General features: G+C 43.3%; 1 protein-coding gene across 2 annotated transcripts in view; it reads left to right on the top strand.

Annotated features, from left to right (window-relative positions):
• The window catches only part of LOC121277620 (serine/threonine-protein phosphatase 2B catalytic subunit alpha isoform), a 356,398-nt gene that overhangs the window by 287,397 nt on the left and 43,556 nt on the right, over positions 1-25,445 (top strand). For both annotated transcript variants that reach the window (XM_041187189.1, XM_041187182.1), the window contains exons 7-8: positions 2,490-2,567; positions 3,764-3,858. In XM_041187189.1, the coding sequence (XP_041043123.1) occupies positions 2,490-2,567; positions 3,764-3,858 (173 nt within the window). The remainder of the gene's footprint in view (positions 1-2,489; positions 2,568-3,763; positions 3,859-25,445) is intronic.

Below are 25,445 nucleotides of genomic sequence, written 5' to 3'. Positions count from 1 at the left end.
CTTTCTAAAGGGAACTGGGCCCCTTTAAAATGTTCCTGTCCTTCAGCTTTTGGTTTCATTGTAGATATTTTAAAAACAAATCTGCTTCCTTCTTCCACTCCAAAGTTTCACATTTATAATGATAAAGAGCAGGAGGCCATTCAGCCCATTGTGCCTGTGTTTGTACTTGAAAAATAGTGGGAAGATTTCCTCTGGCTGTCTAAGATAATTTTTGTGCAGAGCGAGGAAGAGGCAAGAGGCTAGGGAAATTAAATTCCTACTTTATTACCACAAGAATCAGTTAATTGAGCACGCATCCTTAGAAATGTAGACTACAGTACATGGTGTAGAAAAATACAGATTGGAAAAGTCAGGTACAAGAAGCAAAATAATTGTGATTTAGTTCCATTTCTATTCTTCCATATTTGTTGTAGGTTAGATTTTGGGAAGAGTTAATTACCACGGGGAAGCACAGGTGCAATGTTTAAATTATTTGAACTGTTCATTCTCCCACATGGGGAATCGGACCATGTTATGGGAAAATAAGGGATGGTGAATAATTAGACCAGGAAATGGAGGCTTATTTCGGCCCCATTTTAAAGTTATATACTCTGTTATGTTTTTATATTCTATTATAAATTTCTATTCTACATCTACGGTGGAATATAGAATCGGACAAACTAGTTAGGCCATTCAGTCCATCTTTACATTGCTGGCTCTTTGAAAGATCTATCCAGTTAGACCCACTCCCCTCTTCTTTTTCCCATAGCACTGCAAATAATTCCTTTCCAAATATTTATCCAGTCCCCTTTAGAAACTAGCTGTAGAATATGCTTCCAGCAGCTATTATTAAGGCTTTGCATTCCAGATCATAATAAGCCTGTATAAACCTTCTCACATTGCAGTTTGCCCTTCTGTGGCAATGCAGCACCCCCAGTGGCAGGAGAGTGTAAATACAATGTGACCAGTTTACATTAATTTCCACTGAGTTGCTAAGATTAACTTTTTATTGGAGAAAATTGGCCATCTGTACAGATGTGATACAATAGATTGATTTTAAATTTATGATTGCTCTTTTTTCTGACAGGCCTGATTTAATAAGTAGACTCCGTGACAGGTCACATGTGTGGGCTGCCCATTATCCTCTCCTGCTATTTGAAAGAAGGGAATAACATTGGTCTTTTTGGCATCACAGGCAGCAATAATGCTATAGATACTGGTTAGAAAATATGCACAATATCCTACCAAATATCCTGAGCTCAGCGGGGAGCACTCTCACTCTGAGTTAGAATGTTGTGAGTTCAAGTCCCCCGTAAGGGGGCAGGCTGCATCTCAAGATGATGGTCTGCGCTGTGGTGGTCAACTCTGTGTTAGGCATCGCCTGGTGTGGCTCAGGAGCTCCACTCTGGCCTGGTCGTCTCTGCTGCATTCACTGCAGAGGGAGACAGTGGTCGTCTCTGCTGCATTCACTGCAGAGGGAGACAGTGGTCGTCTCTGCTGCATTCACTGCAGAGGGAGACAGTGGTCGTCTCTGCTGCATTCACTGCAGAGGGAGACAGTGGTCGTCTCTGCTGCATTCACTGCAGAGGGAGACAGTGGGGTTTGAGAAGGTGCGTGACTCACTGGCCTCTGATTTCTCTCGGCCCTCTTCTCAGCCAGCTGAGCTTTTTGTTTCTGCTCACCTCTTCCAGTGAAAGAGCTTCCGGGGGATATGAGGAAGAACTTTTTTCGTGCAGAGTGGTAATGACTTGGAACTCACTGCCCGCGAGGAGGGGGGCGGTGGAATCAGAGATGGTGAATGATTTCAGAAGGAAGTTGGATGGGCGCTTGTGGGAAACAAACTTGCAGGGACTATGGGGATAGAGCAGGCGGTGGGACTGATGGGATTGCCCTTTCCAGAGCTTAGACCTAGGTGGTGAAGTGCTTAAAATTGGGGATGTTCAAGAGGTCAGATTTGGAGGAACACCGTGATCCTGTGGGGCTGGAGGAGTTGAGAGGCAGGCAGGAAGTAAGGCCTTGGAGAGATTTGGAAACAAAGATGGAGAATCTTAAAATCGCGGTGTGGCCAGACAGGGAGCCAGAAGGTGATGGGTGAACGGGAGTCTGTGCGAGTTCGAATATCCTCACCTTCCTCCTTATAAAACATGTAAAGGGGGATCCCAAAGGACAAACCTGACCTCTACCATGAGCTGATGTCTTCCAGTGAGCCAAAAATGAGATTTTAAATCCAAAGTTTTATAAATTGTAGCTATTAGACGCTGAGCTACACTCACATAGAGTTTCACAGAATGTTACAGTGCTGAATCAGGCCATTCCGCCCATCTGGTCCATGTTGCAGTTTATGCTCCACACGAGCTCCTTCCCACCACTCAGCACAACCTCCTATTCCTATCTCCCTTGTGTTTATCCAGTTCCCCACACATGTATTTATGCATTTTGTGATAGTGAGAAATCTTGTTTAAAATGCCACTCACACAGCTTTAACCAGTTTTGACCTGTTTTATTTCCAGTTATCCCGCTGTTTGTGAATTCCTACAACACAATAATTTATTATCAGTAATCCGAGCTCATGAGGCACAGGATGCTGGGTAGGTGTTTGTTTTTACATCAGAAATGTATTCTTGTTACTGTTTTAATTGAGTAGTTAAATTCTGTGCAATGGAATTAATGCCGGGCGCCCTGGTGATCAATTTAAGTTTATTTATTCGATCAATCAATAAACGTTAGGTTCCTTAGTGATGGATTCCAGTGCAGTGATTTAAATGATGGGTGTAGCAGCAACGAACTCAAGATAACGATGAGCCAGGCTCTTGAATTAATTTAAATTCATCCAATGCTGAACGAGCCTAAAGTCCACCGCACTGTATCATCTAATTGTTTCTCAAATATATCCAGACTCTCTCTGGAAGATTAAAGTGAAATATAAATAGAAAATGCTGGAAACACTCAGCAGGTCTAGCAGCAACTGTGAAGAGAGAAACAGAGTTAACGTTTCAGTTCTGATAAAAGGTCACAGGCCTGAAACGTTAGCTCTGCTCCCCTTTCCACAGATGCTGCCTGACAAAAGTTAAACCCCAGCCCAATAAAGGGTGTATTCTTCTCCGATCCCCTCAGGTCCAGGAGCTCCTGTTTTTCCTTACAAAGCCACTGACCTGCTTTATGATGTGCAGGAACTGCTCCTGCTCCCTCTTGGAGGGATACAGAGAGCAGAACCCAACACACCCACCAGCAATGCATTCTAGAAACTCACACAATGACTACGTGTGCTTTTGGATCCTCCACTGGGAACTTACGAACCCTAACCGCTGCTCCAAACTAATATGTGACAGTAAGGTCACGACACAGGTTCAGACTGGTAAAGGGCAACATTAGCCCTGTTATTAGAAATTTCTTCATGTTGAGAATTATTGACAATGCCCTCAGAAGGCATTGGAGGCAAAACCCCTGGAGACTTTCAAGCTAAATTACAAAGTTGTGAAAGAATTGTAACATCTTTATTTATGGGTGTGCTAAGATGACGTGTGCAGTCTTGAGGGCTCTTCTCAATCTAAATACCCAGGCTCCATTTGATCTAAATGACAATCCACGTGCTTAATTTTCCTTAGTCATCCAGACTGAACTAACCATTGCTCATTGCAGGTCCAAAAAGGGAATCAATCAACAACAAAAAGGCAGGTGAATGGCAAATTTTTAATAATGCTGGTAGACTTTGACTAATAGACTGTAAGAAAAGGTAAAGGAATGCTCACCTTTTCATCTAACCGTGATTTACTGACATTCACAGGTATCGAATGTACAGAAAGAGCCAAACAACAGGCTTCCCTTCACTAATTACCATCTTTTCAGCTCCCAACTATCTGGATGTCTACAATAACAAAGGTATGAGAATGTACATCACTTGGATTAATGGCTGCCTAATTAATGTGCTGCTAAATTGTTTGAAGGACTCCCTTAGACTAAGATTCCTAGAGGGGTCTGATCATGAAGTATTCGAGGGAAACAGCACATCCTTCCGGCTATATTTGAAGGGAATTATTTGCAATACTGAACTTTCTTTTTAAATGTTGATTGTTTTATGATTGGACTGCCACCTGGAGATTTCCCAAGCCTGACACTGAAAAAGCATCACGTATTTGCTCCAAGCCTTGTGAGTGTGTCTCACCAGATGTGCTGCTACAATAAGCACACTATTACCCTGTTAATAAAAAGCAAGAAGTGGGATGAGGTGAGAGAAATTTAGAGCTTAGTTGGTGTTTCAGCTGATAACCCATCAGTGTAACAAATTAAGGGTGGTGTATAAAAATTTAGAAATCCTGCTATATCATTGTTGTAAAATACGAAAAGGTGACTTGAACATTTTAACGCAGAGATTGTTTGGACACATTTCACGTGTGTTGGGCTATAATCTAATCCAGTTGCAATAGAAAATTCCTTTGAGTGGGCTGCTAGTCTTTTGCTTTTGAAGACCCTAGCGATAGTTCCTTATTCAATTTGAGATGGTAAGCGACATTCTTCAATATCAACCTAATTTAGTGAGCTTCAAGGTAATCCTATGCCTTGATCATCTTGTACTTTAACATTTAAGTAATTATCACAATAATTATAACATAAAAATATTTCTGCTTGTATACGTTCCTCAAACTTGGCTGTTGATTTTGGGCAATGTATATGAAATGCTTCTCAGTTATCATCCATGACTGTCGAGCCTTATTGATTCATGCTTCAGTTGGGTGCTCTCAGCCTTTGTAGCAGCGTACTCCTGTTGATAGTATAGTGCTAACAATATTTTTGAGTTCATAGGATGCTGACTTGGTATGCATTCCAGCAGTAAGGCCTTGTTAGTATTATTTGAGGTTAAATTGATGCACTGCCTGGTGAGATTGCAATCGTCAAAACTGTTACATTTCATTAAATACCAGCATAGTCACTGATGCAGCATAAAAACAGGCTGAGATGGTGAGTGATCATTCCCAAATAGTTTTGTGTTACAAAATTCATTGTTCATAGAATCCAGCAGCACAGAAGGAGGCCATTCAGCCCATCATACCCTTTGTCATCTCTTTGAAAGAGCTAGCTAATTAGTCCCACTCCCCTACCGTACCGCATAGTTCTGCAACCCTTTTCCTTTTCAAATTATTCACTTAGTTCCCTTTTGAAAGTTACTGTTGAATTTGCTTCCACCGCCCTTTCAGGCAGCGCATTCCAGATCACAGCAATTTGTTGTGTAAAAATATCTCTCCTCATTTTTGCTATGAACAAAGTCTGCTGCAGTTCAACCTCATTGTTCGATAAACAGAGTGAGGGTTGCGTTATATTATTGAGAGTGTGTAACTTGTTTGTTAGCACAGTCTGATGTCTCCCAACCTCCTGTGCTGTTAACATCGGTTAGGGCCCTTTTGAACTTTTCACAGTTAACTCTGGTTGCTTTCTGTTATGCAAAATAATAGTTTCCAACCTCACACACAAATTATTGGCCGAGAATTTCCTGGAGTGCAGCCTCTTGTGGTGTACCCCGTTAGTTAGATTCCTTCCTGTACTCTTCAGCTCCAAACTCTCTCTCTGTGTCTGGCAGTGTGAGCGGTAAGGGTAAGAGGGCCTCTGGGAGCAATGGGTACAACAGTCAACCCCACTCAATCCCTGTAGTCCGACAGGATTATTCCATCTGCCTCTGCCTGCCCAACTTCACCTGCCTTCAGTTCAAGCGCCTTTCAATACAAAATAATGAAAGGGCTGGTTGTCATGCCTTTAGATAGATCATGTCACTTAACGGCTTTGGGGAGCTAGAGGAGACATGAGGTTAAACTGTGTAAGATTAGAATTGGATTCGGTGTTGGGCTGGTGGCATTTTCAGAAGGGGAGGGAGGGAATTGTTTGGTGATAATGCTCTGTCCATCATGGTGAACAGATACAGGCCCAATGGACCAGCTGCTTCCCCACCTATCAATTTTCAATTGTTGGTGACAGTTTGCACTAACCTCTGGAATAATTAGGGGCTCTGGGTCTGCGCTTTTTGTCACCAAAGCGTCGTCTTTATTCTCTGCCTTCATTAATTCTTGTTGAGAACCAGAATGTTTTAGTCTCCATTTTATAAACGAGGTTATTGGGGACAAAAACAAAAACAGAATTACCTGGAAAAACTCAGCAGGTCTGGCAGCATCGGCGGAGGATAAAAGAGTTGACGTTTCGAGTCCTCATGACCCTTCGACAGAACTTTCTGTCGAAGGGTCATGAGGACTCGAAACGTCAACTCTTTTCTCCTCCGCCGATGCTGCCAGACCTGCTGAGTTTTTCCAGGTAATTCTGTTTTTGTTTTTGTTTTGGATTTCCAGCATCCGCAGTTTTTTTGTTTTTATCTCTGAGGTTATTGGGGCCTGGAATTGGTCCAAAAAAGACTCACAAAAGTGATACCAGAACTGAGAGTTTATAACTATCAGAGAAGACTGAACAGGCTGTGACTCTCCTCACCAGCAAAGGGAAACAAGGGAGCGACCTCACAGAGGTCTTTAAAATTATGAAAGATCTTGATAGGGTAAATGTGGAGAAGCTGCTTCCACTTGTGGGTGAGACCAAAACTAGGGTCTATAAATACAAGGTAGCCACTAATAAATCCGATCAGGAATTCAGGAGAGTGAGTGGCGAGAATGTGGAACTCGCCACCACAGGGAGTGGTTGAGGTGAGTAGTATAGATACTTTTAAGGAGAAGCTGGATAAACACATAAGACAGAAAGGAAGAGAAGGATGTGTCGATAGGGGGAGATGAAGAGGAGAATGGGAGGAGGCTCGTGTGAAGCATAAACATAGCACAGAGCAGTTGGGCCAAATGGCCTGTTTTTGTGCTGTAAATTCTATGAAATCCAAGCAAGTGTACTTTAGAAAACCAGGAAGGATATAAATATTGAAACCTTTTTTTAAGATAAGTTATTAAATTTCATTTTCTCATTAGTCATCTGTGTCTGAAACATTGTAATATTTGTGATTTACCCTAAAACCACATACATCCCTGAGCATTGTCCTCCCTTTGTAAACTGATACAGAAGCCAGTTACAATAATTGCCACTACCTGAACCTTTTATTATGGTTTTTACTTCTTATAAATGTTTTATGACCAGATCAGATGTTTACAACATGAGTAGATATTATTCCATTAGCATCTTTGTACACAATGCATTAACCTCTCACCTTATGAAATATTGAAATTGCTTTTTTGAATTATTCTAATTTAATGTACATTAGACAGATGACACCAACAACAACTTATATTTATATAGCACCTTTAATGTAATAAAATGTTCTTGGTGCTTCACAAGAGCATTACAAAGCATAACGCTGAGCCACATGAGGAGATATTAGGGCAGATAGCCAAAAGCTTGGTCAAAGAGGTAGGTCTGAAGGAGTGTCTGAAAGGGAGAAAGAGAGAGGCAGAAAGGTTTCGGGAGGGCATTCCAGACCTTCGAGTGTGGGCAGCTGAAGGCACAGCCACCAGTGGGGGAGCGATTAAAATTGTGGATGCTCAAGAGGCCAGAATTGGACGACTGCAGAGATCTCGGCAGGGGGCTGGAAAAGATTACAGAGGTAGGGAGGCAATGAGGTCATGGAGAGATTTGAAAACAAGGATGAGAATTTTAAAATCAAGGCGTTGCTTTACTGGGAGTCAATGTAGGTCAGCGAGCAGAGGGGTGACAGGGGAATGGGACTTCTTACAAGTTAAGAGACAGGCTGCAGAGATTTGGATGACCTCAAGTTTATGGAGGGTAGAATGTGATTTTGACAAATAATCTCCAACTTGTAACCTATTTCCAGTGAAGAACTTGCTACTTTAATGAGGCCTCTTTTTAAGATGGATGGCCATTTAAAATGTTTATTGGCCCTTTACTCTGAAACAAGTGGGTCAGTCAGCCTGAAGACTACACACTCGATTGTGTTTGGTGTCTCTTACTGGCTGCTGTCTATCCCTAGCTCCGAACCTATCCTGGGTTCTTGTCCACCAGAACCGTAAAGTGAAAGCCCATTCCCTAGTCTTCGAATCCATCCATGGATCTGCTCTGTCCTGTGACTGCAGCCTCCTCTGGACATTTCCTAACCATCCTATTGATCTTCAATCTCCCGACTCGGGCCTCCTGTTCTTCATACACCGCCGACACCTGCCCACATACTGCCAACGAAACCCTGTGTTCTTTCAGCAAACCTGCCTCCAATCCTTTCTGCCTTTACCCTCCTTTTAAAATTCTCCCCAAATTCCAGTCAATCACACAAGCCTCCAATCAGAGTGCAAGGAGGCCATTCGGCCCATTGTGCCTGTGCTGGCTCTTTGAAAGAGCAATCCGATTACACCCGTTCTCCCTGCTTTTTTTCCCCTGTAACCCAACAAACTTCCCCTTCAAGTATTTATCCAAATTGCTGTTGAAAGTTATTATTGAACCTCCTTCCACCGCTCTTTCAGGCAGCACTTTCCAGCTTATCATAACTCACTTCATTAAAACATGTCGGTCCCTCTCCCTCACAGGTTCTTTCACCCAGTTATTTTATATTTGTCTCCTCTGGTTACTGACCCCTCTGCCAGTGAAAACAGTTTCTCCATATTTACTCTGTCAAAACCTCATGATTTTGAACACCTCTATTAAATCTCACTTTACTTAACCTTCTCTGCTCTAAGGAGAACAATCTCCAGTCTCTCCACATTAACTGAAGCCCCTCACCCTTGGTAAATCTCCTCTGCACCCTTGACATCTTTCCTCAATTGGGAAGCCCAGAATTGGACACAACGCTCCAGCTGAGGCCTAACCCCAGCAGAACTGCCTGTAACCCCAGCAGAACTGCCTGTAACCCCAGCAGTGGCTACCACTCCTGCCTAGTGCTGCCTGTAACCCCAGCAGAACTGCCTGTAACCCCAGCAGTGGCTACCATTCCCAGCTAGTGCTGCCTGTAACCCCAGCAGAACTGCCTGTAACCCCAGCAGTGGCTACCACTCCTGCCTAGAGCTGCCTGTAACTCCAGCAGAACTGCCTGTATTCCCAGCAGTGGCTACCATTCCCAGCTAGCACTGCCTGTAATCCCAGCAGTGGCTACCACTCCCAGCTAGCACTGCTGGGACTACAGAGCTGCTGGCCAGTCCAATTGGCTGGCAACACCCTGAGGGGGCAGGAGCTTCCTCCTGAGAAAGGGGCGGAAGTCTTGCTTTAAAGCAATTAACGCTGCTCCCAGCGCTAAGACGCTAAGGGGCAGCTGTCTGGGTCATGGGCAGGCTCCCTTCCTCCCCCCCCCCCGCCATAACTTTTAGCTGGGAAGGGCAGGGACCCCTGGCACTGGATAAAGTTCCAGCCCAATCTTGCTATTAATGAAGCCCAGGACCTGTTCTTTTTACAACCTTGTCAACATGTCTTGTGTACACTCTCCGGTCTCTCTGTTCCTGCAGCCTTTTGTAATTGTGTGCTTCTTAAATCCCTTTCGCTGGCTCATCATTCTCCCTGTTAGTAACACTGTGACTTGAGCCTTGTATATGAAAGGCCCTTTACGAACACAGGTTATTTATAAAGAACATGAGTGAGAACTTCTATTAAAGTTAGGGAGCAAATAAAATGTTTAAAATGGTGACTAGTTTTATTGGCATTGTGACCATTGTCCTGGAATGTTGTGTTCTTGCCCTCCCTCCGGTGTGAATGTCCAGTCAGTGAGTTGTGAACACTTGTTATTCTTCCTGCAGAATGACGGAGTTTCCTTTTTGCATCTCAGCACGGTTTGTGGGTGTAGAAAGTGCGATTCCTTGTTCCTACCCTGTGAGCCTGGTGGGTTTTGGAAGTGAAAGGTCAGAGTATCTGTTACTGTTTCCGGAAAGATCAAAAAAACTAGAGCGAGAGCTCAGGAGCCCAGCCAGGATAAATGGGGCCTGTCACATCCACCAGAAGAATGCATGAGAAAATAGTCTGTGTTTTCCTAATAATTGGCCTGATTTTGAACATCAAGCGTCAATGCTAATGATTCTCAAAGCAGTAAACTTTGTTACTTAAAGGGGCACTTTCTCATTTGTTAAGGCCGGTTTGTATCATGATTGTAGTTAAAATGACTCTCTTCCTTCTTCCCCAACTAAAAAAATGCTTTGCCCAATCATCTCTGACTGGACCTTTTGATGGAGACTTACTCCTTTAAAGAAGATAATATCAGTGCTTCTACGCCTCAGAACTTCAGCGGTTTCTTTATGCAAAGAATCATCAACAACAACTTTCATTAAATAGCACCTTTAATTTTAATGCCCCCACAGACTGACTGAAAAATCCTGCCTTAAGAGTCTGTCCGAGAGCCCTTTAAATATAAAGGTCAGGTGAAAAAATGTACAGACCTGGAAATCCCAGTTAGCACTGGAGGAATGTTAAACAGCTCAGCACCAGCTAGGCAGACTCTGTTAGTCATCACTCCCACTAAAATAATCTTTGGCCTTGTTAAATCAGTTTTAATTTTCTTGTTTTGTCTTGTTCAGATTTTCATTTTTTTTTTCTTTTTACTTGCTGCTTGGCTGTCAGCTTAGTTCCTGCTGTCTGCTTTGTCCATTTGTGATTCTGACAAAGTTCTGGTTATAAATATTAGCCCACCTTGAGATCTCCGACAATCCAACTGCATTAATGTATTTGCATAGTGTTTCATTACAGCCATCGTAATTCGAATGCCCGAAGCATGAATTAATTGGCCTGTTCTGTCTCATCAGGTTTTCATTAAAACTTGAGTTAAGCAAAATATTTTCGTAGTTTTCTGTTTTAATTATGAACTTAATGTGATCTTTGGGTTGTGGGTGGGGTGTGTGTATGTACCTACATGTGTACCTGTTTGTGCAATTGTGTGTGTGTGTATATCTGTGTATGTGTGCGTATGTTTTTCTGTGTATGTATGTGTGTTTTTTTCTATGTATGTATGCGTGTGTCTATCTGGTATGTGTATATCTGTGTGTGTGTGCTTGTGTATATCTATATGTATTCGTGTATATCTGTATGTGTGCATGTATATCTGTGCGTGTGTATATCTGTGTGTGTGTGTAAAAACCTGTGTGTGCGTGCGTATCTGTGTGTGTGTGTGTGTGTGTGTGTGTGTGTATATCTGTGTGTGTGTGTATATATACATATCTGAGTGTACATCTGTGCGTGTGTATCTGTGTGCACGTATCTGTGTGTGTGTGTGTGTATCTGTGTGTGTGTATATATACATATCTGAGTGTACATCTGTGCGTGTGTATCTGTGTGCGCGTATCTGTGTGTGTGTGTGTATATCTGTATGTGTGTGTATATACATATCTGAGTGTACATCTGTGTGCGGGTATCTGTGTGTGTGTGTGTGTGTGTATGTGTGTTATAAATTCTGTTCACTAATGGCAAGAGAAGTATGCTGGAGAAATAGGCGGTAAGAGCAGGAGAGTTTCTGGTCAGCCACACTGCAGGAGGCAACAGCAACCACTGCAGTACTTTACCAAGTGGAATCGTGGACCAATCCAATGGAGTCCATGGTCGCCAACGCCCTCTTAGAGCCTGGTACTTGGAGGAGGAGGAGATTGATAGGGGAGATGAAGTAGCTTGGGAGGAGGCTGATGTGGAGCAGAAACACCATTGTGGACCAACTGGGCTAAATGGCCTGTTTCTGAGCTGTAAAAACTTTGTTAAGTTTCCTCTCTATTGAGTTAATTCTCACATTAATCTTGAATATATGACTTAAATCAGGTTAAACATTTTGTTGCTGGTAGGTGGTTTTACCAAGAGTAAACGGTACCAAGGTTTTACCTCCATAACATCACCTATCTCCACCCTGCCTACACTCATCTCTGACTGAAACTCTTGGCCTTGCCTTTGTTACATTTGGACTTGTCTATTCCAGTTCACTCTTAGGCAGACTGACTCCTCGAGCTTATCCAAAACTCTGCTGTCTGCATCCTAAATCTGAGTCCCATTCACCCAACAGATCTTTGCTCGCTGACCCACTCTGACTAGATTCTTTTTTTCTAACAAATAAACAAAAACATTCAAATAATTATTTTTTCAAATCAAGACTATTTTTTATTTAATGCCCCATTGGTTTTTCTCCTGGATTTTTGCTCGCTGCGATGCTTTAGAGACTCCAGGGCAGCCTGGAGTATTGGTAACCCTGAGAGCCATTGCACAGGTGTTTGACGGTCTGTTCTGCTGAGCTGGGCCGGGTGTCAGCAACCTGAGGCTCCGGAACTGCACGCTGCTCAGAAAGGCTGCGTCCAGCTCCCGACTGTCCAGTTATGTCCAGACATCAAACAACCACCACAGGAACCCAACAGCAGAAATCACAGGAAAATAAAAGTTACTTTTTTTCATGTTTATGCATCCACGTTAGTTATGGAATTGTAGAATGGTTACAGTGCAGAAGGAGGCCATTCAGCCCATCATGTCTGTGCCAGCTATCTGCAAGAACAATTCACCTAGTCTCGCTTCTCCCGTCTTTCCCTGTAACCCTGCAAATTTTTTCTCTTAGAATATTTATCCAATTCTCTTTTGAAAGCCTCAATTGAATCTGCCTCCTCCACATGCTCAGGAAGGGCGTTCCAGATCCTAACCATTCGCTGTGTCAAAATGTTTTTGCTAATGTCGCCTTTGTTTCTTTGCCATTCACCTTAAATCTGTGCCCCCTCTGGTTCTTGATCCTTACAACAATGGGAACAGTTTCTCCCTATCTACTCTGTCCAGACCCCTCATGGTTTTGAACACCTCTATCAAATCTCCTCTCAGCCTTCTCCTCCCCAAGGAGAACAGTCCCGGCTTCTCCAGTCAATGTAACTGAAGTTCCTCATCCGTTCTCGTGACTCTGCTCATCTCCTGTTTGCAGCATTCATCTCATTTTGTTTTACATTTTTTTACCCACCGTAATATCTTTGATTTTATTTATTTTTTGATTTAAAAACAATACTGTTGGTATTAATAATAAAAATGGTAATACAACAAATAGATAGTCTTTATTGTATCTTATTGCAAATACATGCAATAAAATTTTATAGAACAAAATGCATTCATATATTTAACTATTATTGTTATTATTGGCATTTGAATAACATGTTGTGCCTCTTGAGATAATGCAATTTTCAGTAAATTTTAGAAATTGCCCTTCTTGTTACTAAGGTTGCTGATCCCTGAATAAATCGATCTGTTGGGTAGAGTGTTTGGGTAGCCATTTAATTTAGCTGTTTTGCTTTTTGGCTTTGATGGATAAATATATATATATTTTTTTTCGCACAGAGCGAGGGAGGAGAGGAGAAAGCACTAGATGCGTTAGACTGGCTTTTACCTGTTTAAACCAGAAATGCAACATGAATATTTGAGCAGTTGTGTGATTGAAAACTATCCTATCTAACTGCTGGCAAGCGTGGTCTTCCTCCCCTGCTCAAGGCACAATAAAGAAATAAGTGACTTTTTGACTTAATTCAAAGGAAACCCGTCACAGTGTGAATTTTTCATATCTGAAAGGAAAGCTTTATAACTTGCCAATTTTGTTTCTTATATCTTAGGTGATCGCCGATGGAATTGTATATGTTTATTGATAGGGTAGTCATGATTATCACTCAGCTTTACAATCATTTTCTGAGTCAAATGTTCTAATATCTCCTTGTGGGCCGATGTCATATTTTAACATTCCTTTGAAGTTCCCAGGGGCAAGAGTGGGCTATACGACTCCTTTTGCCTTCTCTATTATTCAATAAGATCAAGACTGATCTTCTACTTCGACTCCATCTTCCCGTACCTCTTGATTAGTCTTAGTGCCCCCAAAAAATCTAAGGACCTCTGGCTCAAATACATTCATCCAATGAGCATCCACAGCTCTCTGATGTCCAAAATTTCCAAGATTCACAACCTTCTGAGTGAAGAATTTGCTCCTCGTCTCAGTCCTAAATAGCCAACCCCTTATCCTGAGACTCTCTAACTAGGGAAACATGCTCTTAGTACTACTCTGTTAAGCTTTCTAAGGGATCACTTCCCATTTTTCTAAGTTACAGCATAGAGCCCCGTTCTACTCAATGTCTCCTAATAGGAAAGTCCTCTCATCCCAGGAATTGGCCTAGTGATCCTTCATTGCGCTTCCTCCAAAGAAAATATATCCTTCCTTCAGTAAGGGTGCCAAAACTGTACATCAAGCCCTCCTTTAAAATTGTTTTGCTTTAACATCAGTATGTTAATGGGGCCTGTAATCTCGTTGAGCGGTTATAAGGACGCTTAAATCCCTCTGAATACCAACGTTCACTCGTCTCTCAACTTCTTTAAAAAAAATCCGCTCTCCATTCTTACTACCAAAGTGGATAAATTCACACTTCCCCACATTACGCTCCCTTCTTGCCAAGTCACATAATAGTTCTATATCCTTTTGCAGTGTCTTTGTGTCCTACTCACAGCTTCTTTCCAACCTAGCTTTGTACTGTCAGCAAACTTGAATACATTACACTCGATCTTCTCATCAAAGTTATTCCAAATGCTGATCCCTGCGACACTCCACTGGTTACACATTGCCATCATGAAAATGCTCCAATTGTTCCTGCTCTCTGTTTTCTGTTCTTTAACCATATCCATATTAATATGTAACCTCAAATCACATGAGCCCTAACCTTGCATAGCAACCTCTTTTGTGGCACTTTATCAAATGCCTTCTGAAAATCCAGGAATACTACATCCACTGATTCGTCCTTATCTCCCCTGCTAGTTACATTACAATATATAAATGCAAGTTATTAATTATCATTAATAAATGTTCTGAATAAGGTTGATTACATGGATTCTTTGTCACCTGAGAGTTGGGATTGTGCAGGATATTAAATGATTAATTATCAGCCTGTAACAATGGATGAGCTGTTCATGACTGATGCATTTTGTTGTTTGCATTTTAAATGACTGAATGTTATTGGAACTCAGGCCCAACACTTGGCTGAGCCTTTGGGCAGGAGGAGGTTACAGAGATAGGGAGGGAACGAGAAGGCCATGGAAGAATGTGAAAAAAAAAGGATGAGTGTTTTAACATCAAGGCGGTGATTAACCACGAACCAGTGTTGGCCAGCGAGCACAGGGGTGGTGGGTGAATGGGACTTGGTGCGAGTTAGGACGTGGTCAGCAGATGTTTGGATGACCTCAAGTTTATGAAGGGTAGAATGTGGGAGACCAGCCAGAGCGTATTGGAATAGCCAAACCTAGAGGTAACAAAGGTCTGGTCGTGGCTTTTAGCAGCAGGTGAACTGAGGCGATTTTTGTCCTTTATCTTGACTTCAGCCTTGTAATGCCGGTTCAGGAGAAGAATCCCCTTGCAATTTGCAACTATCTCTTTCTGCCATTTCCATGGCTGTGGCTTTATCATGATCTCCTTCCATGTTAGCTTATTGCCTTTGCTCAAGAGCTTGATCTGGATTTTATTGCTCATTAGGCCTCTTACAAAATGTCTCTTAGGTTGATTTCTAAGTTTGCTCCATACCCACAGTGATGAGAGAGTCTCTTTAGTTCGAGAATGTAATCTGCCACAGTTTGGCAACTGCTTCCTTTCACGAATGCAGCTCTCTGTGTAATTTAATTCCTGGTCGCGCCATAACTGAGTCCAGAATTTCATTCATTTCAGCATATTCCGTAGTGCTGGGGTCTCACAGGCAACATTGGTTAGACACCACCTCAAAAGCATCTGACCCCATCATGGTGAGGATAACATTTACTTTATTTGCATCTCCTATTTTGTTCATTTTCAGCTAAATATATAACATTCACTTGTAATTATATGAGTCATCTTTGGTAGTATTGAATTCCCCCACTGTCTCCAAATAGGTCTTCAGTGCCATTTTTTTTCATTTGCATTTTTAAAATTCATTCACAGGATGTGGGCTTCGCTGGCTGGGTCAGCATTTATTGCCCATCCCTAGTTGCCCTTGAGAAGGTGATGGTGAGATGCCATCTTGAACCGCTGCAGTCCATGTGGTGTAGGTACACCCACAGTGCTGTTAGGGAGGGAGTTCCAGGATTTTGACCCAGCGTCAGTGAAGGAACGGCCGATATATTTCCCAGTCAGGATGGTGAGTGACTTGGAGGGGAACTTCCAGGTGGTGGTGTTCCCATCTATCTGCTGCTCTTGTCCTTCTAGATGGTAGTGGTTGTGGGTTTGGAAGGTGCTGTTGAAGGAGCCTTGGTGAGTTCCTGCAATGCATCTTGTAGATGGTACACACACTGCTGTTACTGTGCATCAGTGGTGGAGGGAGTGAATGTTTGTGGATGGGGTGCAAATCAAGTAGGCTGTTTTGTCCTGGATGGTGTCAAGTTTCTTGAGTGTTGTTGGAGTTGCACTCATCCAGACAAGTGGAGAGTCCATCACACTCCTGACTTGTGCCTTGGAGATGGTGGACAGGTTTTGGGGAGTCAGGAGGTGAGTTACTCACCACAGGATTCCCAGCCTCTGACCTGCTCTTGTAGCCACAGTATTTACATGGCTAGTCCAGTTCAGTTTCTGGTCAATGGTAACCCCCAGGATGTTGATAGTGGGGGGATTCACCAATGGTAATGCCATTGAATGTCAAAGGATGATGGTTAGATTCTCTTTTGTTGGAGTTGGTCATTGCCTGGCACTTGTGTGGTGTGAATGTTACTTGCCATTTTTCAGCCCAAGCCTGGATATTGTCCAGGTCTTGCTGCATTTGGACATGGACTGCTTCAATATCTGAGGAGTCATGAATGGTGCTGAATATTGTGCAATCATCGTTCCCACTTCTGAACTTATGATGGAAGGAAGGTCATTGATGAAGCCACAGAAGATGGTTGGGCCTAGGACACTACCCTGAGGAACTCCTGCAGTGATGTCCTGGAACTGAGATGATTGATCTCCAGCAACCACAACCATCTTCCTTTGCACTAGATTTTACTCCAACCAGTGGAGAGTTTTCTCCCTGATTCCCATTGACTCCAGTTTTGCTAGGGCTCCTTGATGCCACACTCGGTCAAATGCTGCCTTGATGCCAAGGGCTGTCATTCTCACCTCACCTCTGGAGTTCAGCTCTTTTGTCCATTTTTGAACCACGGCTGTAATGAGGTCAAGAGCTGAGTGACACCGGCGGAACCCAAACTGGGTATCAGTGAGCAGGTTATTGCTAAACAAGTGACGCTTGATAGCAGTGTTGATGACTGCGTCCATCACTTTACTGATGATCGAGAGTAGACTGATGGGCGGTAATTGGTCGGGTTGGATTTGACCTGTTTTTTGTGTACAGGACATACCTGGGCAATTTTCTACATAGCCGGGTAGATGCCAGTGTTGTAGCTGTACTGGAACAGCTTGGCTAGGGGCACAGCAAGTTCTGGAGCACAATTCTTCAGTACTATTGCTGGAATATTGTCAGGGCCCAGAGCCTTTGCAGCATCCAATGCTTTCAGCCGTTTCTTGATATCACATGGAGTGAATAGAATTGGCTGAAGACTGGCATCTGTGATGCTGGGGAACTCCAGAGGAGGCTGAGATGGATCATCCACTCGACACTTCTGGCTGAAGATTGTTGTGAATGCTTCAGCCTTATCTTTTGCACTGCTGTGCTGGGCTCCCCCATCATTAAGGATATGGATACTTCTGAAGCCTCCTCCTACAGTGAGTTGTTTAATTGTCCACCACCATTCATGACTGGATGTGGCAGGATTGCAGAGCTTAGATCTGATCTGTTGGCTGTGGAATTGCTTAGCTCCGTCTATCACTTGCTGCTTATACTGTTTGGCACACAAGTAGTCCTGTGTTGTAGCTTCACCAGGTTGACACCTTATTTTTAGGTATGCCTGGTGCTGTTCCTGGTATGTCCTCCTGCACTCTTCATTGATCCAGGGTTGATCCCCTGGCTTGATGGTAATGGTAGAGTGGGGGATATGCCGGGCCATGAGGTTACAGATTGTGTTTGAGTACAATTCTGCTGCTGCTGATGGCCCACAGCACCTCATGGATGCCCAGTCTTGGGTTGCTGGATCTGTTTGAAATCTATCCCAATTAGCACAGTGGTAGTGTCACACAACACGATGGAGGGTATCCTCAATGTGAAGGTGGGACTTCGTCTCCACGCTGTGCAGTGGGCACTCCTACCGATACTGTCATCGACAGATGTTTCTGCGGCAGGCAGGTTGGTGAGGATGAGGTCAAGTATGTTTTTCCCTCTTGTTGGTTCCCTCACCACCTGACACAGACCCAGTCTAGCAGCTATGTCCTTTAGGACTCAGCCAGCTTGGTCAGTAGTGATGCTTCCGAGCCACTCTTGGTGATGGACATTGAAGTCCTTCACCCAGAGTATATTCTATGCCCTTGTCACCCTCAGTACTTCCTCAAAGTGATGTTCAACATGGAGGAGTATTGATTCATCAGCTGAGGGAGGGTGGGGTACATGGTAATCAGCAGGAGGTTTCCTTGCCCATGTTTGACCTGATGCCATGAGGCTTCATGGGCTCCGGAGTCATTGATGAGGACTCCCAGGGCAACTCCCTCCTGACTGTATATCACTGTGTCGCCACCTCTGCTGAGTCTGTCCTGTTGGTGGGACAGGACATACCCAGGTGATGGTGGTGTCTGGGACATTGTCGATAAGGTATGAGTCTGTGAATATGACTATGTCAAGCTTGTCTAGTCTGTGAGGCAGTCCTCCCAATTTTGGCACAAAACTTAGTAAAGAGGACTTTACAAGGTTGACATGGCTGAGTTTGCCGTTTTTGTTTCTGGTGCCTAGGTCAATGCCGGGTGGGCTGTCTGGTTTCATTCCGTATAGACTAGTTTTTAGCTGTCTGATACAACTGAGTGTCTTGCTAGGCCATTTGAGAGGGCATTTAAGAGTCAAGCACATTGCTGTGGGTCTGGAGTCACGTGTAGACCAGACCAGGTGGCAGATTCCCTTCCCTAAATGACATTGGAGAACCAGATGGGTTTTTACAACAATCGACAATGGTTTCATGGTCATCGTTAGAATTTTAATTCCAGATTTTAATTGAATTCAAATGACACCACCTGTCGTGGTGGGATTCAAACCTGGCCACCCAGAGCATTACCCTAGCTCTCTGGATTACCACTCTGGTGACAACACCACTGTGCCACCACCTCCCCATCCCATGCTGACTCTACTGGGCTGGATTTGATGGACTCAGTTGCCCGCCGCCCCCCCCCCCAGCCCGTGCCTGTGTAAAATGCAGTGTGATGATGCTGGGTTAGCAACACGTGATCATCACAGTGATCTGCAATGTCCTGGCCGTGGAATCAGAAACCTGCCTGCCATTTTGAAATAACCAATTAACAACCTATTGAGATTGTTAACGGCTGAGTTATATGCAATTTTTCGTTGCTCACTCCGTTTATTGGGTGTCTGAGGGGGAAAGTTTGGGAAATGCTTTACACCAGGTATGAGGAGAGCAGAGGAGAAGGCCCTGCCAATGAGATCACAGCTGCCTGTAGCAGCAGATTCTGCTGGCAAAGGTGACAGCGTTTGGATATTTTTTGACTTCATATTGCTGCTGTTTTGAGCCTGCCATAAGAAATAAAAAGAGATTGAGGCCTTTAAATTGGTGGCTGTGACTGACTTCCTGTTCATGGTGTAACCCCTCTCCCAGCCTCGATGCCCAACTGGGTGTGGAGCCCTCTTTCTCATTGCTGATTGGCACCTTCTGGCCGTGCAGCCACTAACTGATTTACCATGCCCAGACTTTGGGGATGGGAGCGAATGGACCACTCACTCCCTGTTCCACTTTCCTCACCCTGCTGAAACCTGTACAATCCAGGCCACCATGTACCTGAACACGATGTGCACATACACAGCAATCTTCAGATTGATGAAACCTGCTTAAATTCAAGTTCCAAACAGTGTGTCACAACGTTCCTCAGTCCTTAATTTCACAAATGAACTGTAAACATCCCATCCCGCCCTCATTGCCATCTTCCTGGTGTATATTGAACTGAGTAAGACCAACATGTGCTCAACTGTAGGCGCTAACTTTATTCACACCTCCCCAACAGAAAGGGCAGCAGAGAGGGTAATCTAACAAAATGCTGAGATCTTGCAATATATTACAGTTGGTCTTTTATTTCCAACAGCGTTTTTGTGCAATTTTGGAGATGTACAGAGTGTTTCATCCCAAAATATTGCACCTGTGACATACTTAAAACAAAATACTCACCACTGCTGGGACCGGTTTATACCAATGGTCTCAACAATAGCAGCAACTTACATTTAAATAACGTCTTTAACATAGTAAAATATACTAAAGCAGGAGTGTTACCAACAGATTTTGACACTAAGCCATGTAAGCAGATATCCTGAGATGAGAGGGTTGTCGTGGGAGGAGAGGTTTAGTGAAGTAGGCTTATACTCTGGAACTTAGAAGAACCAAAGGCAATCTCATTGAAACTTATAAAATTCTGAACGGGCTTCACAGGGTTAGATGTTGAGAGGCTGTTTTCCCTTGGCTGCTGAGTCTCAAACTAGGGGTTATAGCCTCAGGTCAAGGAGTCAGGCTATTTAGGACAGAGATGAGGGGAAATTTCTTCACACAGAGGGTTGCAAATCTTTGGAATTCCGTACCCTAGAGAGCTGTGGATGCTCCATTGTTGAGAATGTTCAAGGCTGAGGTCAAGAGATTCTTTGACACTGAAAGTATCAAGGAGTATGGGAATAAGGTGGGAAAGCGGAACTGGAGGCAAAGATCAATCTGGATCTAAAGAACTGGTGGAGAAGGCTTGAGGGGTCTTATAGATAACTTCTGCCTCTATTTCTTATGATTTTATTAGGGAAGAGGTGGAGTTTAAGGAACATCTTAAGGGAGAAAGAGAGGTGGAGAAATTTAGAGAGGGCATTCCAAAGCTTAGGACCCAGACAGTGGAAGGCACAGCCACCAATAGTGGAACAATTAAAATCGAGGATGCTAGAAAGCCTGACTTTAGTCAGCTTGGGGGAATATTACTTCTATTCACACTCCAAGGTTTCGAACACCAACATTTGCAGAGTCATTGGCCATTATTTTGTGTTATTTTTTTCAATGTTAGTAACATGTTAACAGATGTGCCATAAATTTCCATAGCAACAGAATCTATGTCACTGTGGAAATGTCACATGAACTGATATTTCTTCAGTAGTACATCTGTCACTTCAAGATGGGAAGAAATGGCAGAGGCATCGATTAAGAAAATATCACAGATGCTGATCCTTCACATAAACCTGGAGAATTATCTAACAAGCAGGAAAATTCAATCTGCAGAATTTAGCAAAATTTCAGGTGTTTTGTGAAAATTCAACCTCAGGGTTTAATCTGTGGTTCGAGTCACCACAGGGCTCACTGGTATTAAACAAGAACCAAACCAGGATATAGCGAGCAGGAGTCAAGCAGAATGTCGCAGGTGCCGAAAATCTGAAATAAAAATAGAAATTACTGGAAATATATAAACAACAGAGATGACTATGTGGGGGGTTGGATTAGTAAGTTTGCGGATGTCACAAAGATTGGCTGGGTGGTTAACAGTGAGGTTGAGTCTCTTGGGCTACAGGAAGATATAGACGGGATGGTCAAATGGGCAGATAAGTGGCAGATGGAATTTAACCCTGAAAAGTGTGAGGTGATACACTTTGGAAGGAGTAATTTGACAAGAAAGTATTCAATGAACAGCATGGCACTAGGAAGTTCTGAGGAACAAAGGGACCTTGGTGTGTGTGTCCATAGATCTCTGAAGGCAGAGGGGCATGCTAGTGGGGTGGTGAAAAAGGCATATGGGAGACTTGCCTTTATCAATCGAGGCATAGATTACAAAAGTAGGGAGGTCATTTTGGAGTTGTATAGAACCTTGGTGAGGCCACAGCTGGAGTACTGCGTGCAGTTCTGGTCACCACATTATAGGAAGGATGTGATTGCACTGGAGGGGGTGCAGAGGAGATTCACCAGGATGTTGCCTGGGATGAAACATTTAATTTATGAAGAGTGGTTGGGTAGACTTGGGTTGTTTTCATTGGAGCAGAGAAGACTGAGGACCTGATTGAGGTGTACAAGATTATGAGGGGCATGGACAGGGTGGATAGGGACCAGCTGTTCCCCTTAGTTGAAGGGTCAGTCATGAAGGGGACATAAGTTCAAGGTGAGGGGCAGGAGGTTTAGGGGAGATGTGAGGAAAAACCTTTTACCCAGAGGTTGGTGACAGTCTGGAATGCGTTGCCTGGGAGGGTGGTGGAGGCGGGTTGCCTCACATCCTTTCTGATGAAGGGTCATTCGGACTCGAAACGTTAACTGTGTTCCTCTCTGCGGATGCTGTCAGACCTGCTGGGTTTTTCCAAGTATTTTTGTTTTTGTTTTTTGCTTTAAAAAGTACCTGGATGAGCACTTGCCACGTCATAACATTCAAGGCTATGGGTCAAGTGCTGGTAAATGGGATTAGGTAGGTAGGTCAGGTGTTTCTCACATGTTGGTGCAGACTCGATGGGCCGAAGGGCCTCTTCTGCACTGTGATTCTGTGAAATACTCAGCAAGTCAGACAACATCATTGGGGAGAGAAATCAAGTTAATGTTTCAGGTCAATGATGAAAAGTCATTGACCTGAATCATGAAACCTGCTTTCCTCTCCACAGATACTGCCTGAGCTGTTAGGTAGTTCCAGCATTTTCTGATTTTGGCCTGTATTGCTAGGGGGCTGGAGTTTAAAAATAGGGAAGTCTTGTTACAACTGTACAGGGTGTCAGTGAGGCTGCTTCTGGTGTACTGTGCACAGTTTTGGTCCCCGTATTTAAGAAAGGATATACTGGCGTTGGAGACAGTTCAAAAGAGATTCACTAGGCTGATTCCTGGAACGAAAGGATTGACTTATCAATAATGGCTAAATAGGTTAGGCCTTTATTCATTAGAGTTTAGAAGAATGAGGGGTGATCTTATTGAAACGTACAAGATTCTGAGGGGGCTTTACAGGGTAGATGTTGAGAAGATGTTTCCACTAGTTGGGGAATCTTGACCTAGGGGACATAGTTACAGAATAAGGGGACACTCATTTAAAACTGAGATGCGAGGGAATTTCTTCTCTGAGGGTAGTGAATGTCTGGAATTCTCTACCTCAGAGAGATGTGGATGCTAGATCACTGAAAGTATTTAAAGATGAGGTAAGTAGATTTTTGAAATATCGGGGAGTTGAGGGCTATGAGGAGCTGGCACAAAAGAGGAGTTGAGGCCTGGGGCAGAACAGGCATGATCTTATTGAATGGTGGGGCAGGCTTGAGGGGCTGAATGGCCAACTCCTGCTCCCATTTCTTGGGTTCTTATGTTTGCAAAGAATAATTGCAATCTTTCCATTAATAAGTCCCAACAAGGTTTTTAGGAAACAAAAGTGTGTTTATATCATTAGAAAGAAAGACTTGCATTTATATAGAACCTTTCACCAGAGAATTTCTGAAAGTACCTTATAACCAATGAAGCACTCCTGAGGTGGAGTCACCATAAGAAATACAGCAATCAATTTGTGCACAGCAAGCTCCCCACAAACAGCAATGTGATAATGACCAGATAATCTGTTTTTAGTGATGTTGGTTGAGGGATAAATATTGGTCCAGGATTCTCTGCCCTTCTTCAAAATAACGCTATGGGATCTTTCACATCCATTTGAGATTGCAAGCAGGATTTCAGTTCAAACATACCATTCAAATGTTGGCAAGTTGACAGCACGGCGCTCCTGCAAAATCATTGCCAGGTGTCCGGATGAAAACACTATTGGTGCTTTTCACTGTTTCAGGTTTTGTACAGTCAGCAGCTGTGTGAGGTGGCGAGTGGGAGTGAAAGGGTTGATTCTACGCTCTGACAGCATGAACCATATGTTGGCAACATAATGTCTCCAGGAATGGTCACCCATGTATGAAGGCTTTGTTACTAAATCTGATGTAAACCAGCCCAGAATTTTCACAGCAGTTGCAGAGTTTGCATTGGTTGGAAGCTGTGAATAGGCACACAGCAAGTAAAGACTGAAGTGGCAGGAAGGATCCTCACACAACCCCCATCATTGAGTTGACTGAAATACTTCTTATAAAAGAAAGCAAAATTAACTTGAAGGTCATTCTCCCCACCAGACCTTTTAAATCTGTTTCCCTGTAGGGTTAGGTAAAGAATGCATCAAATCATTAACACATTAATAAGAAAAGAAATTAAAAGCAACGAATAATATTAAGAATCTCTTTTTTTTAAATTCTTTATTGGAATGTGAGTGTTGCTGGCTAGGCCAACAGTTGTTGCTCATCCCCATATGCGCTGGTGGTGAGCTGCTTTGAATTTTGTGCAATGACGATGAACCCTTGAGTAAGTTTCAGAAGCTCCAATGCCAGTGCATGGTCTTGCTCAACAGGAGCACAATTTAACGATCACATGTGAAATAAATATAAAATTAATGATTAATTTCACTGAGTAGAAGCTCGGGAGCACTGAGAATTGGGAGGATTGACGTGGTCTCCAGTTTTCTAACCTGAGCCCTGATGATGGATTTCCCAGTTTGGAAGCTTTGAAGATTTCTGCCCTTGCACATGGGCACAAAGTTATCTAAAGTAGGGGAAAAGGAGATGAGGGGTGAACAGTGACTGTAGGAAAGTATAAATGGTGCTCCCCCCAGGGGTTAGGATTAGGACGATTGCTATTTTTCATATATATTAATGATCTGGACTTGGGTATGTAGGGCATAATTTCAAAGTTTGCAGATAACACAAGTGGAGAATGTAGTGAAGAATGAGATGAATAGTAACAGACTTCAGCAGGATGGAGAGACACTAGTTAGATGGACAGGCACATGGCAAATGCAATTTAATGTAGAGAAGTGTGAAGTTATATATTTTGGGAGGAAGATTGAGGAGAATCAATATAAACTAAATGGAACAATTTTAAAAGGGGTGCAGGAACAGAGAGACTGAGGGTGAATGGACACAAACCTTTGAAGGCGTGATACAATACCTTTGCATACCAAGTGTGAAATGGACAAACTCTTTGGAAAAATTGTCCATTCAAGTAACAATGTCCTATATTTTACAACTCCTCCTCCTCCTCCAAGGACCATAGCCTAAGAGGGCTTTGGCAACCCTGGACTCCCATTCGACTGGTCTACGATTATGCTTGGTAAAGTACTGCAGTGGTTTGCTGTTGCCTTTTGCAGTGTGGCTGACCAGAAAACTCTGCCACTCTCACCACCTGCCATCAGGTGTATTGGAAGGGTTTACAGGCTGATAATCAGCCTGCTTGGCCATGTAATGAATGCATCTTCATGGCCATTAAGTCCTCAAATGGGACTGTGCACAATGCACCAACTGTGATCTGGTTACAGGACTACATACATTTAATATGACTTGCCCTGACTTGTATCTAGTTACACTTTTGGCCACATCATTTGCACTGAGCCAAAGGTAAGGTGACCTTTCTTCCAGCTGACTTTCTGTTGACATTGTTGGTTGTAGCTGCACAATGATTGGGTATTTTGATTGTGCTAAAATCTCAAAAGAGAGATCTCT

This window comes from Carcharodon carcharias, chromosome 1 (genome assembly GCF_017639515.1).
Source record: "Carcharodon carcharias isolate sCarCar2 chromosome 1, sCarCar2.pri, whole genome shotgun sequence".
Taxonomy (NCBI): Eukaryota; Metazoa; Chordata; class Chondrichthyes; order Lamniformes; family Lamnidae; genus Carcharodon; species Carcharodon carcharias.
Note: the sequence above shows the minus strand (reverse complement) of the source record. Positions and strands in the feature narration are given on the sequence as shown.